The 17,842-nt window shown below is 33.6% G+C and overlaps 1 protein-coding gene across 1 annotated transcript in view; it reads left to right on the plus strand.

Moving 5' to 3' along the window:
• Positions 1-17,842, plus strand: part of RASA2 (RAS p21 protein activator 2) — a 90,726-nt gene that overhangs the window by 61,395 nt on the left and 11,489 nt on the right. The window contains exons 15-18 of the mRNA XM_008586689.1: positions 159-242; positions 704-781; positions 4,790-4,863; positions 5,404-5,510. Of these exons, the coding sequence (XP_008584911.1) occupies positions 159-242; positions 704-781; positions 4,790-4,863; positions 5,404-5,510 (343 nt within the window). The remainder of the gene's footprint in view (positions 1-158; positions 243-703; positions 782-4,789; positions 4,864-5,403; positions 5,511-17,842) is intronic.

The following is a 17,842-nucleotide window of genomic DNA, read 5'->3' on the forward strand; positions in this document are numbered from 1 at the left end:
GCCCAGCCTCAGCTGGATTTTAACTATGTTCATAGTCTGAATGAACATTTTTGAGTCACTGTTTAAAGCAAGGCAGCCCATTTACTCTGCTCTACTTGTTATATGAATTCTATTTCTTGAAAACTTAACTAGAGTTTTGGTCTTTTTACATTCTTTAGGATGCACAGACAATTAGAACATTAACTCTCATCTCAAAAACCATTCAAACCTTGGGAAGCTGGGGGAGTCTGTCCAAAAGCAAGGTAAGTGTTTACATCTTTTAGTTTGTTTTCACACTTCTAAATGTTGTTAAACCTATGATCCTTTTTCCTTCAGTTACCTCCTTCCAAATTAAAAATAAAACCAAAAATAAATAAATATATACACACACACACACACACACACACACACACACGGAATAGCTGTCTTTTAGGTAGAGGTTGAGTCTCAGTCACCTGTTAAAGAGGACAGTTTCATTTAAACTGATTTATGTAAGAGGAGGAGAGAGTCTAGTAAGAAGATGCAGAAGTGATCTATTTATCTGTTTATCTATGCCATAATCATCTAATGGCTTTGAAAGAAGTCTTCAGTTGCAATCCCTATAACTCTCTGGAAATATATTATTGAATCTTTTTAGGCCTTAATCCTTAGCTTAAAAATACAGTCTATTATATTCTTAGTTCTCTGTTTAACATATATAAACCTTGTGTTTGTTTTTTCTTAGTCAAGTTTCAAAGAGACATTCATGTGTGAATTTTTCAAAATGTTTCAAGAAGAAGGATATATTACAGCAGTTAAAAAGGTATGATTATTTTATTCTGGAAGTACATTTCTTGTCATATAGAATGGGGAAATAACATTTCATATTATTCCTAGAAATTAATGCCCAGTTAAAAAAAATAATAATGTTTAAAAAACCATCAAAAAGGCTCTCCTTTTTTATTCCTTTCTGCTATCATACAAAGATAAGGGTTTTTCAGCCGTGAAAATACCTAAACAACTTTTAGCAACAGATACTATTGCCCCAGTGTCTTAGTAACACAAATGACAAATATCTAGGATTAGGGTTTCTCAACAATGACACTATTGACATTCTGGGCTGAATATTTCTTGATTTTGAGGGGCTGGCCTGTGCATTATAGGATGTTTGGCAACATCCCTTGCCTTTAGGTGCCAGTAGTATGTCCCCAGTTTTGACAACCAAAAAATGCCTCTAGACATTGCCAAATGTCCCTTAAGGGACAAAATTGCCTCAGGTTGAGAACCCGTGGTCTAGGGGTAAAGGCTTAATATGGTGCCCGATGTATCATGGGTACTTAATTGCCATAGTAAAAAATATATGAATTTTTGAACCTTTGAGGAGCAATATAGATTTGTGGCAGTAACCTAAGGAAAGTTACTATAAATTAAAATGAACAAAAGCCTACAGTAGATAATATCCTAACAGGAGGCCTATGGACTTACAAAAATTACTGTATTTACTGAGTTGAGAATGTTTCAAAAGGATCTTTAATTTCTTGAGTCTTTAGTCCTGAATCATTTAAACAAAATGTAGCATTATCCTAAATCCCTGAAAACTTATAAAGAAAAGTTGTTTTGAAGTATATCTAAATTAGGCTTGATGAAAGTACTTTATCTTATTCATCACTGTCCTAATTCAGTGAATCCAAATTAGCAAGGCCAAATTTTTTTTCTTTTTTTGTTTTTCCTGGCTAGTACAGGAATCAAACCCCAGACCTAGTGTTATCAGCACCACACTCTAATCAGCTGAGCTAACCACCTAGCACAGGCCAGATTTTAAAGACTTCACTCAATTTCTGTAGCATGATGAGCAGTTGATTGCCATGAGTGTATTTTATTGAAGTATATGTTTGGACTTCTTTTTAATACACTTTTAAGATTCTTACAGAGACTCAGTAAATGAAAATGATGATTTGAAAAATTAAAGTCAGTTGGAATTTTTTCCATCTAAAGTGCAAGTTCAACTGAAATTTTTTTAAGCAACCATTGAAGGCTTTTAATGAGAAAGTCAAAAGAATAGGCAAAGAAAAAGCTGCCCTTTTATTTTTAAGACATTGTTGAAACATTTGTGGGACAGTGTAGGCAGACTTTTGCTGGCAAGATTATGAAGTATTGTCTTTTGTTTTGGGATTGTTTTTTCATGTTTTCGACGTAGGCTATGGTAGCATCTGATTTTTTCCCCCTGATATAATCAGAATTTGTAGAGTTGATAATGTCAGTAGAGAAAGGATTTAAGAGTGCTAGGAGTTTAGCCTGTTTCTGATCTGCCCTGATCACCCGCTCACATCCTAATAGATTATACCACCCTATTATGCCCCCTGTTTCAGAATTGGTTCTAGGCTCCTAAGCTGGCATATTTTTGCCTAATATCCTAGTTTTCTTTCTTATTTACAGCAGTTCCCCTTTATCCACAGTTTCATGTTCCGTGGTTTCAGTTGCCCAAGGTTCTGTACAATAAGATATTTTGAGAGAGACACAGAGAGAGACCATATTCACATAACTTTTGTTACAGTATATTGTTGTAATTGTTTTATTTTATTATTAGTTATTGTTAATCTCTTACTGTGCTTAATTTATAAATTAAACTTTATCACAGGTATGTATGTATAGGAAAAAACATAGTATACATAGAGTTTGGTAATATCCAAGGTTTTAGGCATCCACTGGGGGTCCTAGAGCATATTCCCTGCGGTTTAGGGGGGACTGCTATACCAGTTAAGTCTGGATATGTGTAGTGCTAGAAATTGCAAAAGTTTATGAAACCCAGTTTCTCATTTCATATTGGCAGTCTCATTACTGACATTGACCACTGCTCCAGGAGAAAATCGATTATAACTCTGAATCGTGTACTATTTCCCACAGAGTTTAGGAAGGGTAGCCTTCCTAAAGGCTATAGTTTTATAGTTTTATAAACAGAGTGACCATATAATTTGGTATCTACACCAGGACACTTTTAAGAGTGAAAAGGAATATTGTTAATGATTATTCTGGGACAATAGGTATGGTCCTAACAGGGATGGTCCTCAGTAAACTGGGACCTATAGACACCCTGCCTAAAGTCCATCTTAATATCTGTTTTCTTTCACTTTGTTCATCTGTATTTACCTCACAGTTTCTTATAATTATAATAAATAAATAATAAATATTTGCTAAATAAATCAGTGACTTCAGAGAAATACAAAGAAATGAAATATTCAGATAACTCTGTCATGCTGCATTAGTAGATAGCCCATCTGTGAGAACTGAAGATGTGATTGGGCACTTCTTTAGTTGCCATGGGCTCTTGTACCTGCATCACCTACATGAAATGCAAGAGGAACTCTGTTCTTACTTTTTTGCTTATGAAGATTTCCTTCCAGCATACTAGAAGTGAACATTACATTGGAAAACCCCACAAGTGTGGGCTCTAGTGGGCAGTCTACAGCCAGTCTTTGGGAGAAAATAACTGTGCCTACAAATTCGACTTTAAATTAGGCACTGGAGCCTCAGTGTCATCCTTAATGAAATGTACATTGTTTTTAAGTTCTAAGCAGGACAACATAGAAGAGTATGAAGGAAAAAGCAAGGAAATTCAGACCTTCCCTGAGTTTATAATATCCAGCTAATGAACTAAACAAATAAATAGTTCATTTAGGGGACAAAATGGGATTCCTCTCTAAAAACAAAAATTGTTCCTTGAACTGCTAATTTCCCTTTCCCGTGAAGAGACAGCCACTTGCTGGGAAGTCCTTGACCAGTTAAAGCAGCATATTCATGAAACTAAATGCTCTTCACTGGGTGACTTGCATTGCTACACATGGATACTCCAAATTTTCTTGAGCCACCACATTCCCACATTCTCCATAGGAAGTTTGTTAATTATTCATAACTATAAAACACCATCTCTCAGGTCTAAAGTCAGTTCTATATAATAGAAGTTGGTAAACTCTTTTCTGGGAAGGGCCAGTGAGAAAATACTTTAGGCTTTGCTGGTCATATAATGACCCTGCCACATATTCTTTGTTTTTACTTTTACAACCCTTTAAAAATGTAACAAGTATTAACTCCAGGGCCTTATAAAAACAGGCTGCAGGTAAGTAATTTGGTAATCTCTGGCCTGTAATAAAGGTTCTCAATCCTATATGTAAAATCTTTGGGACCAGAATATTTCAGAATTCAGTTTTACAGTTTCAAAAGGTAATCAGAATGTACTATACGTTAACACCCCCTAATGGAGCCTAGAGTAGCACCTCGTAATCAAACACATTAATATTTATGTAGCACAACGTATGAGTACTCCCAGTAAGTAGGATAAATACAGACTGTAACTAGCCTTATGCCAGTTCACCAAATGAGTTTACTGCAAATTGAAGAGAAAGCAAAAAAAACCTCTTTTTATTCAGACCTTTATGGATTTCAGAATTACAGTTAAGGGATTGTGTATTGAGTTATTTCTACAGAGAAATATATTCTGGGTTTTAAGTAATTTAAAAATAAACTTTTCAGGGCTAACAGGTTAGCTCACTTGGTTAGAGTGTGGTGCTGATAACACTAAGGTCAATCCCTATTCCAGCCAGCTGGCAAAAAAATTAATTAAATTAAAAAATAAATAAACCTTTTAGAATACCTCTCATTTCTAAATTAGGGACTTCCTCTACAATTAAATATGTGTTTTGTTTTATAAGTTACTATTATGTATCTTCCTTAATAATGAAGAACTTCACAATATAATCAATGACATGTAAGATAAACTGAATTTTTTATGACATACCTTATCACACAGTGTAATATTTGCTCATTTCCCATTTAGTTCTTGGATGAAATTTCATCTACTGAAACTAAAGAGTCCAGTGGTACAAGTGAGCCTGTGCACCTGAAAGAAGGGTAATTTAATGAAATTAAACATGAAAATCATGTTTCAGTATAGACATTAAGTAAGTAGAAAGAGCATGGGTCTGGGAGTGAGGAAATCTGGGTTTTTGTTCCATGCTAGAACTGCCAAAGTCACATCAATCAGGTAAGTCACCTGCACTATCCTACACACTTTATGTCAGAGGAGCATGACTTCCTGTTCATATGGTCACAGTGTTGTTTTACAATTGTAGTGATATTATGGGTAGTAGAGTACTTTGAAAAAGTAACAGCAAGATTTAGTCTTAGAGTAGAGTGGTTATTACCGGAAGTTAAGGAGGGAAATCACTCATTTGGCTCTTTTGTGTTCTGTATAGCACAATTAAAAATATTAAATTAATTAAAGACTCTCTTCCCTTAGTATGGCCAAAATAAATGCAAGAGTTATAGATGGCAAAGACATTTTCATATGCTTAATGTAATGTTACACATCTATTCGTGTCATTTAAAATTAAAGGACAATTCTTTGTTTTAAATTAACTACCTAAATGTTTACATCTGTTGTTTTGACAGTGAGATGTATAAAAGAGCTCAGGGAAGAACTCGAATTGGAAAAAAGAATTTCAAGAAACGGTGGTTCTGCCTAACAAGCAGAGAGCTTACCTACCATAAGCAGCCAGGTAGTTGTGTTTATGCTTTATTGTGGGTTTTTTCCTAGTTCATGGCGAATACTTCTTTTTTGCTTCTTAATGTGACTCTAATGAATCCTTTCACTAATATTACTATAGTTTATAGTTTCTCACAGTGATGCATACATGCTAAGAATGAAATAAATATTTGACAAGCGACACCATGTAAATTATAGATTACATTTTTCTCACACATTAATTTCTTGTGTTGCTAAAGATGGTATACCTTCAGTCTGCTCTGTTTTCTAAAAATCCTTGGAAAATCTCTGCTATTACAGTCAATATATAAGGAGTAACAGTTAAACTCATTAGAACTTGGAAGTTTATCTAACTCTCAGAGCCAAGTGAGTAAGATTCAGTGCCTAATAAAAGAAATTTCTGTGGTTAGCTGGAGAGTATCAGCCAAAAATTCACACAGTCATACTATAGATTGTGGTTCCTATACATTTGTCAAATTCATTCTTGGCTGATGGCCAAACTAAACCCAGGATGGAAAATTTAATAATTTGCCTCCTGAGAAGACACTTTTGTCTTCACAAGTGGTCTGTTTGGGTAAAGAAAACCATCTCTCTTGAGACTGCAGAGAAGCAAAGTTGGTCCCTCAGTGGACTGACAAGATGCTTAAAATTCTCCTCCTTTTAAGTTTATACCTTTGGGGTAAAGCATTAACTATAGAAAGCCATTAACTTCTGATATCTTAGCAAGAATTTAGTATCTTGATCATAGATCACGTACAGTAGGATCCATATCATCCAAAATGATCAGAATGTAAGGATATTTACTCAACCAAAACTGTCGGTTAATGCAAGAATTATCTAAAAGTAAAAAGATACTTACATATCTTAAATATTTATATATTTGTTTACCAGTCTTTTATAAGAGAACCAAGATCTTTTCTTTGAATATGGAGCTATAGATCAGATTTCCTCTTTGTCTTTCTTATGTAAATGCACCCACAATACATCAGTTTTCAGGTTGATTTCTCCAGAATGAATCTAGAACTTAGATACTTGAAAAGTAATTCAAGTACAAAATCCTTTCAGATTTTCAGGATAATCATCCTAATCTTTTACAGCTGTCTCACCTCCATATAAATTCAATTCTGTGTGGGTATGGGTCTCTTCTATTGAAGCTTTTCAAACTGTTTGCTTGAATTCAAATAAATAATAAACCTTTTAGTAGGGGGCACTTATTTTGTCACTTCACATAAAATTGAAGTAAATTTTAATTACAACATGGAAAACTGGCATAAATATATTTGGGAACAAACCAAACAGACTTGATAAGCAAAACAGCCTAACCAATGGAAGCAGAACGGTGCAGGTCTGATGGAGAGTAGCCTATCAACAAGAAGCATCCCATAAACATCATTCAGTATGTTTTACAGAGTAAATGGAGAGTCTCAGGTAATCCATCAAGTCTATTAGGTAAGGATCTGTTAAGAGAGCTTCTGCTGTAAAGTCGGGAATAATAACCCAAACATCAGACATAGGGTACTTTCAAGAGAGTGTAGACACAGGTAAGTAGAATGCTTCAGTGGAAATTCTTGAATAGTAGAGTGATAAGAAACATTTTTTGTTTCATGATTCTTCCTTAGGAATGGCTTAGCCAGAATGACCACATATGTCCAAATATACTAGTAAGACTTAAGACATACCTAATGTATTTGGCACACATATAATTTGATATAGCATGTAAATATTCAAATAACTTAAGATCAGTAGGCTATGTACTTGCCCTTCCAGACAGCATTTTTTTAAGTTAAGCATATTTTGAATGTTTTAGAAATTATAGCTTATATTGAATACTATATAAACATTCTCACGTATGTATAGCATAGGTGCTAATTATGTTTACATTAATAATACATTTAAATAAAAGTTAAGGTAAGTTAGTCATTCACTATGAACAAGTGAGTTATTTTTTTCCTCAAAACATTTTCTAAACTGAACCAATATTCTAAAGTCTTTCTGGTTTATAATCTCCTTTAAGAATTAGTTGTAGCTGTGAACCCTTTCCTCTGGAAAACCGCACATACAAAAATAGACATCAAATTTTGCATATAATTTCAGGGAGTTCGTGGACCCAAAGTTCATCCACAGTCCTGAAGTTTTAAGAACTTCTGTTCTATCCAATTATTTTAAGAGGATTAAATTCTGTAGAGTGATTAGGGTACTGTAGGTATAAAGTAAACACATTAAAAGCTACATTGTTTTCAGACCGTAAGAAATTTAACATGTTGGAATGACATTGGAGGAATGAGACATATGAGGTTTTGAGGTTATTTACAAAAGCCTGTAGTTTTAAGCATCTGTGCTTTTTGTCTTAACTGTTTTGATGAATTTTTCCAAAATGTATTACATGCTTCCCTGCCTTCTAAAAAAGAGTTCATTGAACGTAAGTTAACATTTTCTAGATGACTTGGGGCTATCATTGATACTATTAATTACTATATGGTACTTCGATTTAGTGATGTTTTCAGGGTTGCTTAAAGGTGCGTGCAGCTGTTTACTCCAGCTTAAATGCTTTTACTGTGCAGCTAACTGTCTTGGACTGCTGTGCTTTTTGTGTTCCTGTGTTTATTAACATTACGCATAAGGACTTTGACCTATAAATAAAGTACATGGGCTTTGCATTCTCTGTGTGGTTGCTTAGCAAATGTTTTGCTTACTTCCTGTTTCCTTGCTGTTTTCTAGGTAGACTACTAGTTAAGTGGTCTCTTCCTTACACTTTCTATGTGACTTTGGTGTCTGGAAGAGTGCCTCCCATATTTTCTGTAGCGTAACTATAAATCATTAAGTGTTTCGTTCTATCCTCCTGTTAGACAATAATATTCTTTTGGGGGGGGGGCAAATTTGTTTTTATTTTTCTGAAAATATGAAGAACTATGAAAAACAAGTTGAATGTTGAATATTTGGCTGTACCAAAAGCAAAGTATAAGTAAAAATAACATTTGAAAATCATGTTTAAAAAAGAAAATCATGTTTAACCTTTGAGAAACATGTTTTAAAATATCAAGTTTAACAATTTTTCCTCTGTAACAGATAATACTGTTCTGAATCAAGTATTTTTACCATTTAGAATCAAATAATGTGGTATTTTCCTAATGTACTGGAAAATTAATTAATAGAATTTTCTCAACTTTAAGGATTTTTCTTCAATAAGTTGTTAAATTTTTGATGCCCACTCAGGTAATTACTAACAAGCATAGTAAGCAACTAATCTTCAATTAAATTAACATGTGGCAAATGAATATTATCAGACACTCAACCAGCTATCAATCATCATTATGTTAACAGTTTTTAATAGACCTGTGTTGCTTGTGATTATGATTTTATATTGCAATGCTGTAATGTAGTCATCTTCTACAAGTAAAAGCTCTCTTGTTGTATGCTGGAATTAAATGAGTTATTGATGTTCCAGCCTCTTTGTGTCTCATTCAACCTCATTTTTTGCACTCCCCATTTCTGGCTTTACCAAACTAGTTTTTGTAGTTCCTTAAACTTGTGGTCTTTTACATTCATGCTTTTGCATATACTCTACTTAGGAATAGCTTTCTTTCCTCCTTCACCTGTGTAATCTGTTGTCCATGAAGCCTCGGATCAAGTGTCAGCTCTTTATGGAGGTCATTTTAACCCTTGGGCCACCCTTTACTGTGTTTCTTTAGCCACCTTAGCAATAACATCTGGCACACTGGGTGGTCATTACTTTTGTCCATCTTTTCCCCTAGTCTTTAAGATTCTCACTGATAAGGACCATATTATTACTAGTGGCATTAAGACATTTAGTAAATATTTTTCAAAGAACACCATGTCTTCTGGACATGGTATGATCTGAATTACTTTAAGAATCACTGCTCTATGTTTCTAAAATTTCCACTAAGCATGCTAATAATAGATTATTAACAAATTCATCTTTGAAATTACATTCTGTAGAATTTGATTGGATATTGTCTGCTTTGGGGAGACCTCTTATACACAGATACATACACACGACTTATACAACTTCCATATGATATCAGATATCCTAGCTCATATAGCCTGTGGGCAATGTAAAGAAAATTCCTTGATGTTTTAAACATACATTTAGATTGACTTCGTTCACCTCATATTTTCACACACAGGGCTTTGCAGAGTTCCCCCTCCCTTTGATAGCTAAAGAAAATACATCATTGATTCATTATGCATTCATTCAACAGATGTTTGAGTGCCTACTATGTGCCAGACATCGTCTAGGCTCTGGAGAGAATAGTAGTGAACAAAACATACCAAAATTCCTGCCCTTATGCATCTGATAGTTTAGTAGTAACAGATAATAAACAGAAAAGAAAATTATACAGTATTTTGGATGATTATAAATGAGATGAACAAAAAACAAGCAGGGAATGGGATATAAAATGATGGGCTCAGTGAAGGGAGTTACAGTATTAAAAAGTCTAGCCAAGGAAGGCTTTACTGAGAAAGTGACAGTTGAGCATAGACCTAAAAATGGTGAGGGATTGAGCCAGGTGGGTATTGGGATAAGAGAGTTGCAAAAATAGCTAAAAGCAGCCAGAACAAAGGTCCGTAAATAGAAGCATTCCTGGAATGTCTAAGAGACAAGAGAAAACTCTTGTGGCTAGAAAAAATGAGGAAGGGGGTGAATCACAGGAACTAAGGTTAAAAAAAAAAGTCATAGAGGAGCTAGATCTTATAGGACCTTGTGGGCCATTGTAAGGCTTTTCCTTTGAATAAGATGAAAAGGCCAATGCGAGGTTTAAGCAGAGGAATAACGTCATTTGACTTATGTTTTAATAGGATCACTCATGACACATGGAGTGTTTTGTGTAGAATAGAATGAAGGAGGCAAGGGGACCAGTTAAGAAACTATTGCAGTAATTCAGGGGAGAGAAGATAATGGCTTGGACTAGTTGGTAGCAGTGGAAGTGGCAAAAATGGATCATATTCTGAATCTGTTTTAAAGATACTGCTAAGAGGATTTGCTAGAGTATTAGATATCAGAAGTGAGAGAAACAGGCAAGTTAAGGATAACTCCAAGGATGTGGGCATGAGCAACTAGAGAGATTAAGTTGGCTTTTTAAAAATAGCCACATGAAGAATTCTGGTAATGGTAAAGAAGCTTGTATTGTTTTGAAGACTAACTCTCTCATAGATAACAATTATAAACATTGGGCAAAATATATAAAACACCTCTCTGGAGAATTTGACCCTTAAAAGCCAGGAAACATGCTAGCCAAGATTTATATTTATATGGTTTTTCCCTCTAAAAGCACTCCCAGCCTGTGCTGTGTGAGGTGGCTAAAATTCAAGCAAAGAGGAGAAAAGAGGATGAGACCTTCAATCTGTATGTGAATTCCTCTGAACTGAAATCCTTAGCTGACTTTTAAACTGCTCTATGTAAGGGGAAACTCCAAAGAGGCTAGTGAAAAGCAATAACTGAAAGACTATAAAAAGATGGGCAGTAATTTTAGCTTCTGTTCTCCTTAGGGGAGATGGAGTTTGGAATTTTACTTAGAGGGGCTTAGTAAATACCCCAGAACTTTTACTAGGATCTCAAAAGGGTGGTGGCTCAGGAGTAAAGATTATGTCTTAAGATTAAGAGTAATCAAAGTACAATGTGAACAAAGTATAAAACCAAGCCTCAGGGTAATCAGCTAATGATGTAGCTGTTGAAGGGAGGATAACTGAACCCATAGTCTCTACAATGGTTTATCCACAATGTCCAGTGTACAATGAAACACTACCAATTTGAGAAGAAACAGGAAACTATAGTGCATAGTCAAGAAAAAAGCAATCAATAGAAGTAGACCCTTAGATGATCAACACTTTGGAATTAGCAGATATGAACTTTAAAGCTACTATTGTAAATATTTCAAGGCCTTAATGAAAAATGTAGTCACAATGAATAAAGAAATGGGAATCTCAGAAAAAAAAGAAAAAGAAAACTATAAAAAGGAATCAAATGGGAATTCTAGAAGTGAAAAGCACAGTACCTGAAATGAAAAATTCACCAGATGTGCTTACCAACAGATTGGAGATGTCAGAAGAAAGTCTCAGTGAACTTAAAAGACAGATCAATAGAAATTAACCAATCTAAGAACACAGAGAAGAAAAGATTGAGGGAAAGAAATGAACAGAACCGCAGTAACTTGTGGAACAGTATCAGACAGTTTAACATATGCATGGTTGGTGAACCAGAAGAATATGGCCTAAAATTCCCCAAATTTGGTGAAAAAAACATCTTACAGATCCAAGAAACTCAGTGAACTGCAAGCATGATAAATAGAAAAGAAATCACATTTAGATACATAATAATCAACCAGAGATAAAAAGAAAATCATGCAAGCTGAGGAACAAAAGACTAGTTACATACAAGGGAACAACAGTACAGTTGACAGCTAACTTCTCATAAGAAGCAACCAAAACCAAAAGACAATGGAATGACATCTTTAAAGTACTAAAGGAGAAAAGCTCTAGACCTAGAACTCTAGTGAAAATTTCTTTCAAAAATGAAAATATCCTTTAGATAAATGAAAACTGAGAGATTCTGTTGAGAGCAGGCCTGCAATATAAGATAATGCTAAAGGAAATTCTTCAGGCTGAAGGGAAATAATACCAGATGGAAACTTAGACCTAGAGAAAGGAAATGATAAATATGTGGGTAAATGTGAGAATGTCTTTTTTTTCTCTTTTCTCAATTTCTCTAAAAAGCGGCTGTTCATTGCAAAATTTATAACATTGAGTTGTAGGATTTATAACATCTGGATATAAAATATATGACAATAGTAGCATAAAGGAAGAGGATGGAGTAAATTATTCTAAGGGTCTTATTTTATGTGAAGTGATGCAAGAATAACTTTAAGTAGATTATCATGAGTTACGGCTGTATATTATAATATCGAGAACAACAAAAAAATGGGTGTAACTAACCCATCCTTTCTCCCACACCCAAGAAACAAATAAAAATGGCAGGAAAGGCTGAACAAAAGAGTGAAAATCAGATGGGATAAGTAGCAAAATGATAGCTTAAACCCAACCATATCAATAATTACAAAAAATGTAAATTGACTACACATTACATTTGAAAGTCAGAGACTGTCAGACTAGATTTTTTTTAAAAAGCAAGATTCAATAATATACTTTCTACATATATGCACATTAAATATAGAAGCACAGATACGTTGAAAGTAATTGGGTAAGAAAGAAATGATGTAAACAGTAAACAGTAATCCCAGACAAAGTAGACTTCAACTTTTACCAAATATGTACAGACACATTTCATAATAAAAGGATCATTTATAAGGAGGACATAATGATCCTAAATGTGTACATACCTAATAACAAGTTCAGTGTAGTTGGAGAAAAAAATACAGAATTGAAAAACAAATCCACAATTATAGTTGAATATTTTAATACTCATAATTGATAGAATACTTATGCAAAATATCAGTTACAATCTCAAAGTGTGAAATATTACTATCAGCCACCTTGATCTAATTTATATTTATGGAATGCTACTCTAAACAGATACAGAATACATATTCTTTCCAAATGCATTTTGGAATATTCACCAACATAGACCACATGCTGGGCCAAATATCCAAAAGCTAACAGTGTATGTTCTCTGACCACAACAAAATTAATAATGCTATATCTTAAAAAGCCCCAAATATTTGTAAATTAGGTAACATACTTCTAAATAGCCTGTAGGTCAAACAAGAGTTCACAAGGAAATACAAAAATATTTTTAACTAAATCATAATGAAAATGCAACAAACATAGCAAAGTTTGTTGGATACAGCTAAAATATTACTTAAAGGGAAATTGATTTAAATGTTTTTTATTAGAAAATAAGGAAAACCTTCAAGACCTTAGGTTAGTCAAAGGTTTCTTATAAATATACCAAAAGAATGGGCCATAAAAGAAAAAATTAATAAATTGGATATCATCAAAATTTAAAACTTTTTTTAATTTCAAAAGACACCATTAAGGAAATGAACTGATAAGCAACAGACTGGAAGAAAATATGTGCAGAACACTTTGATAAAGACTCGCATCCAGGAAAAAAAAAAATTAGAAAAGGTGTGAACAAACATTTCATCAAAAAGATATATGAATGGCTGATAAGCACATGTAAAGATTCTCAATATAATTAGTTGTAAGGGAAATGCAAATTAAAACCACAATGCAATACCATTTCACACCAACTAGAGTAAGACAAACAATACTAAATGTTGGTGAGAATGTGGAGAAGCAGAAACCCTTATATATTTCCAGTGGATATGTAAAATAGCACAGCCACTTTAGAAAGTAGTTTGGCAGTTTCCCAAAAAGTTAAAGAACTACCATACATTTTTAACCTAGCAATTCCACACTTGGTTATTCACCCCAAGAGAAATGAAAACATCTGCCCACACAAAGACTTGTAATGAATGTTGATAGCAGCATTATTCATAATAGCCAAAAGCTAGAAACAACTTAAATGTCCATCAACTGACGGATGAGGAGACAAAATGTGGTATATCCATATAATAGAATACTACTAGCAATGAAAAGGAGCAAATTACTGACATGCTGCATCATGGATGAACCTCAAAAAATTATGCTAAGTGGAAGAAGTCAGACCCAGGAGACCCTATATTGTATGATTTCATTCATATGAAATAACCAGGAAAGGCAAAGTTAGAAAGTAGATTAGTAGTTTCTTTAGATGGGGGGTGGAAACCAGGATTAACTGTAAATGGACATGAAGGATCTTACTGGGGAAATGAAACTGTTCTAAAATTGATTTATGGTGGTGATTGTACCACTCAATAGAGTTACAAAAAATCTTCAATTTTATACTTGAAGTGGATGAATTTCATGATATATAAAATATGTTTACCTGAATAGAGCTGTTTTTTAAAAGAAAATAAAGGCTTAAAATTAATTACACGTTTCCAATTTAAGAAATTAGAGTGAAAAAAAGAGCAAAATAAACCCAAAGTAAATTGAAGGAAGGCAAAAATAAAGATAAGAGCACAATCAGTGAAACAGAAAAGAAACTAATATTGAAAAGTGACATAGCCAGATGCTTTAATAAAAATGAAAAATGCCTAGCAAGACTGTTCAAAGAAAAAAAAATTACCCTTATTAGGAATGAGAGATCACTGCAGATCTTAATGACATTAAAAGACTAATAATAAGAAACTAATATGAACAACTTTATATCAATAAGTTTGACAATTCAGATGAATGGACACATTCCTTGAAAAACACAACTTATCAAAAATGACAAGAAAAAAGTAGAACATCTGAAAAGCCCTATATCTATGTTTTTAATGAAATTTGTTATAAAACATTTATAGGCTCAGCATAACTGAAAAAAACTGCCAACCACTTAAGGAAGAAAGAATGTCAGTCTTACATACAAACTCTTTTAGAAAATAGAAGAGAATAGTACTTGCCAACTCATCTTTTGAAGCCTGCATAAGTCTAATACTAAAACCAAAGATTTTACAAGAAAAAATATATGAAGTGTATTAAATCCAGCAATATACAAAAAGTATAATACATCATAACCAAGCAGAGTTTGTCCCAAGAATGCAAAGTTGGTTTAATATCTGAAAAACAGTCATCATAATATATCATATTAACAGAATAAAGGAAGGAAACCATGTGATCTCAGTTTAGAAAAAGTATTTGACAAAATCCAACATCTGTTTATGATTAAAGAAGAAAAAACTCAGGGAACAAAGTCTAGAAGATATCTTTAATCTGATCAAAGGTGTGTATAAGAAATCTGCAATTAACAAAGCAAGGATTGTCCACTTTGATAAATTCTGTTCAACATTGTACCAGAGGTTGTAGCCAATGCAATAAGACCAGAAAAAGAAATAAAAGGCATACAAAGTTACGTATAAAATCCTAACGAATCCTCAAAACACCTACTTGAGCTAACGAGTGAATTTAGCAAGGCCTTGGGATATAAGATTAACATATACCAACCAATTATATTTCAATAAAATAGCAGCAAACTGTTAGAAAACAAAAGTTTAAAAATCTTACCCTTTACAATAGTAGTCACCCAAAAGGAAACCCTGAAATACTCAGAAGTAAAGTTAATAAAAATGTGATATCTACACTGAAACTACAAAACATTGCTGAGATAAAGAAGACCTAAATAGAAGGAGATACACATCATGTTTGTGGATTGAAGATTCAGTATTTTTTTAAGAAGTCATTTCTCCCCAAATTTATCTTGATTTTAAAACAATGCTTCTCCAAATTCTAACCATCTTTTAAAGTTGATTCTAGAATTTATGTGGATGGAAAAACAAAGGACTTAACATAGCCAAAGCAATGCTGAAAAAGTAGAACAACGTTGGAGGACTAATTTTAAGACTTACTTTAAAGCTGCAATAATCAAGACTATAGTTTTAGCATAAGAGATAGAAAGATCAGTGGACAGAGAAGAGAGTCCAGGAAGAGATGCACACATACATGGTCAATTCAGTTTTGACAAAGGCATCGAGACAATTCAGTAGTGAAAGAAAAGTGTTTTCAACAAGTGTTGCTGTGCTGGAACAACTGTATAAACCTGGAGGGGAAATGAGCTTCACCCCATCTCACACCACACACAAAATTTAAGTCAAGATGAGGGAATCATAGACCTCAATGAAAATGTGGGAAAATATATTTGTGACCATGGAGAAGCAAGGATTTCTTAGGATATTAAAAACACTGAACATTTTCCTAAAAAATAGTAAATTGGACTTTATTAAAAATAAAAAACTTTTTCCTCATCGCTTCTTTTTCTTTCTCTTTTTTTTCCTTTTTCTTTTAATATGACGGGCATAAAATGTATTACCTGGTGGTTGAAATTTTTCAAGAGGTTATTGGGTTTGTTGAGGTTTTTTTGAACCATAAGCTAATGTTTTTACCAAATTTGAGCAGTTTTTGACTTATTGAAACAATATTTTACTCCTTTTTCTCCTTCTAGTACTCCAATTATTTGTATGCTGATATACTTGATATTGTCTCTCAGATCTTTTTGAGACTTAGTTCATTTTTCTTCATTCTTTTTTCTCTTTGGTCTTCAAATTAGATATTTCTGTTTAACTGATTCTTTTTTCGCCTCAGATCTGCTCTTCAGCTTTTGTGAGTTTTTTTTATTTATTGTGCTTTCCAGCTCTAAAATTTCCACTTGATTCTTTCTTTATAAAGTTTTCTTTTTTCTGTTGAGAATCTGTATTTGTTCAGTCATTATTAGTATATTTTCCTTGAATTATATGAACATGTTTGTAATAGCTGCTTTCAAGTCTTTGCCTGCTAAATTCAACATCTGGGCCCACTCAGAGTCAGTTTCAGTTGTCTGCTTTCTTTCTCAAGTTATGGGTCACACTTTCCTGTTTGTTTTCATGTCTTATTTTTTGGTTAAAAATTGGAAATTGTAGATAATACATCGTGATGTGTCTGGATTCTGTTTGTTCTTATGAAAGCTTGCCTAGACTGAAACTGCAAAATCTCTCTCTTGTCTCTTACAGTGTGTAGCTACTGGTGTCTCTGCTCAGATCCTCCCCCTGCCCCAATTCTGCTAGTTCTCTAGGGGGTCTCACCTGAACTTGCTTAGATTAGTGATCAACAAATGATTTGAGCAGAGAGCTCAAATACCTCAAAGGCATTCACCCTTTGTCAACTGAGCTGTGTGTGAGTTAGAGAACACATTCAACATCACAGCAAATTCACAAATTTCTCCAGGGTTTCAGTTTTTCAATTTCACATACATGCGTACTTTAGCAGTCAGCCAAGAATCTGGAGAGTTTATCTTAGCCGCTCATAATTCTCTTGCTTCCAAAATCTCATCCTTAAATGGAATGTACAACCTCCAGCCGGTGAAGCTATGAGTTTTCACTGCCTAAGCTGAGGTAGATGGAAACATCCCTGGGCAGGAAGACCATAAACTTACAGTTCTTACCCTATGCAGTTTTTCATGACTTAAATATATCTTGGATTATTGTCCACTATTGGCTGTTTTCCAGTGTCCTGAAGTGGTCATTTTTAATAATTTGCCCAGGCTTATACTTAACTTTCTGTGAAACAGAATCACCCAACCTTCTTATGCTATTATCAAAAATAGAGTTATGATTATTTTATTCTAGCCATGACACTTTGGGCCAGTATAAAGCTGGACTTCTGTTTTTGATGTGTGGTAATGATTTTTTTAATTGGGACAATTTATATACCATAAAATCCACCCTTTTAAAGTATACGTTTATTATTTTTCTTTTTTTTTTTTTTTTTTTTTTTTTTTTTTTTTTTTTTTTTTTTTTTTTTTTTTTAAAA

The sequence above is a fragment of the Galeopterus variegatus genome, unplaced genomic scaffold (genome assembly GCF_000696425.1).
Source record: "Galeopterus variegatus unplaced genomic scaffold, G_variegatus-3.0.2 Scaffold111, whole genome shotgun sequence".
Taxonomy (NCBI): Eukaryota; Metazoa; Chordata; class Mammalia; order Dermoptera; family Cynocephalidae; genus Galeopterus; species Galeopterus variegatus.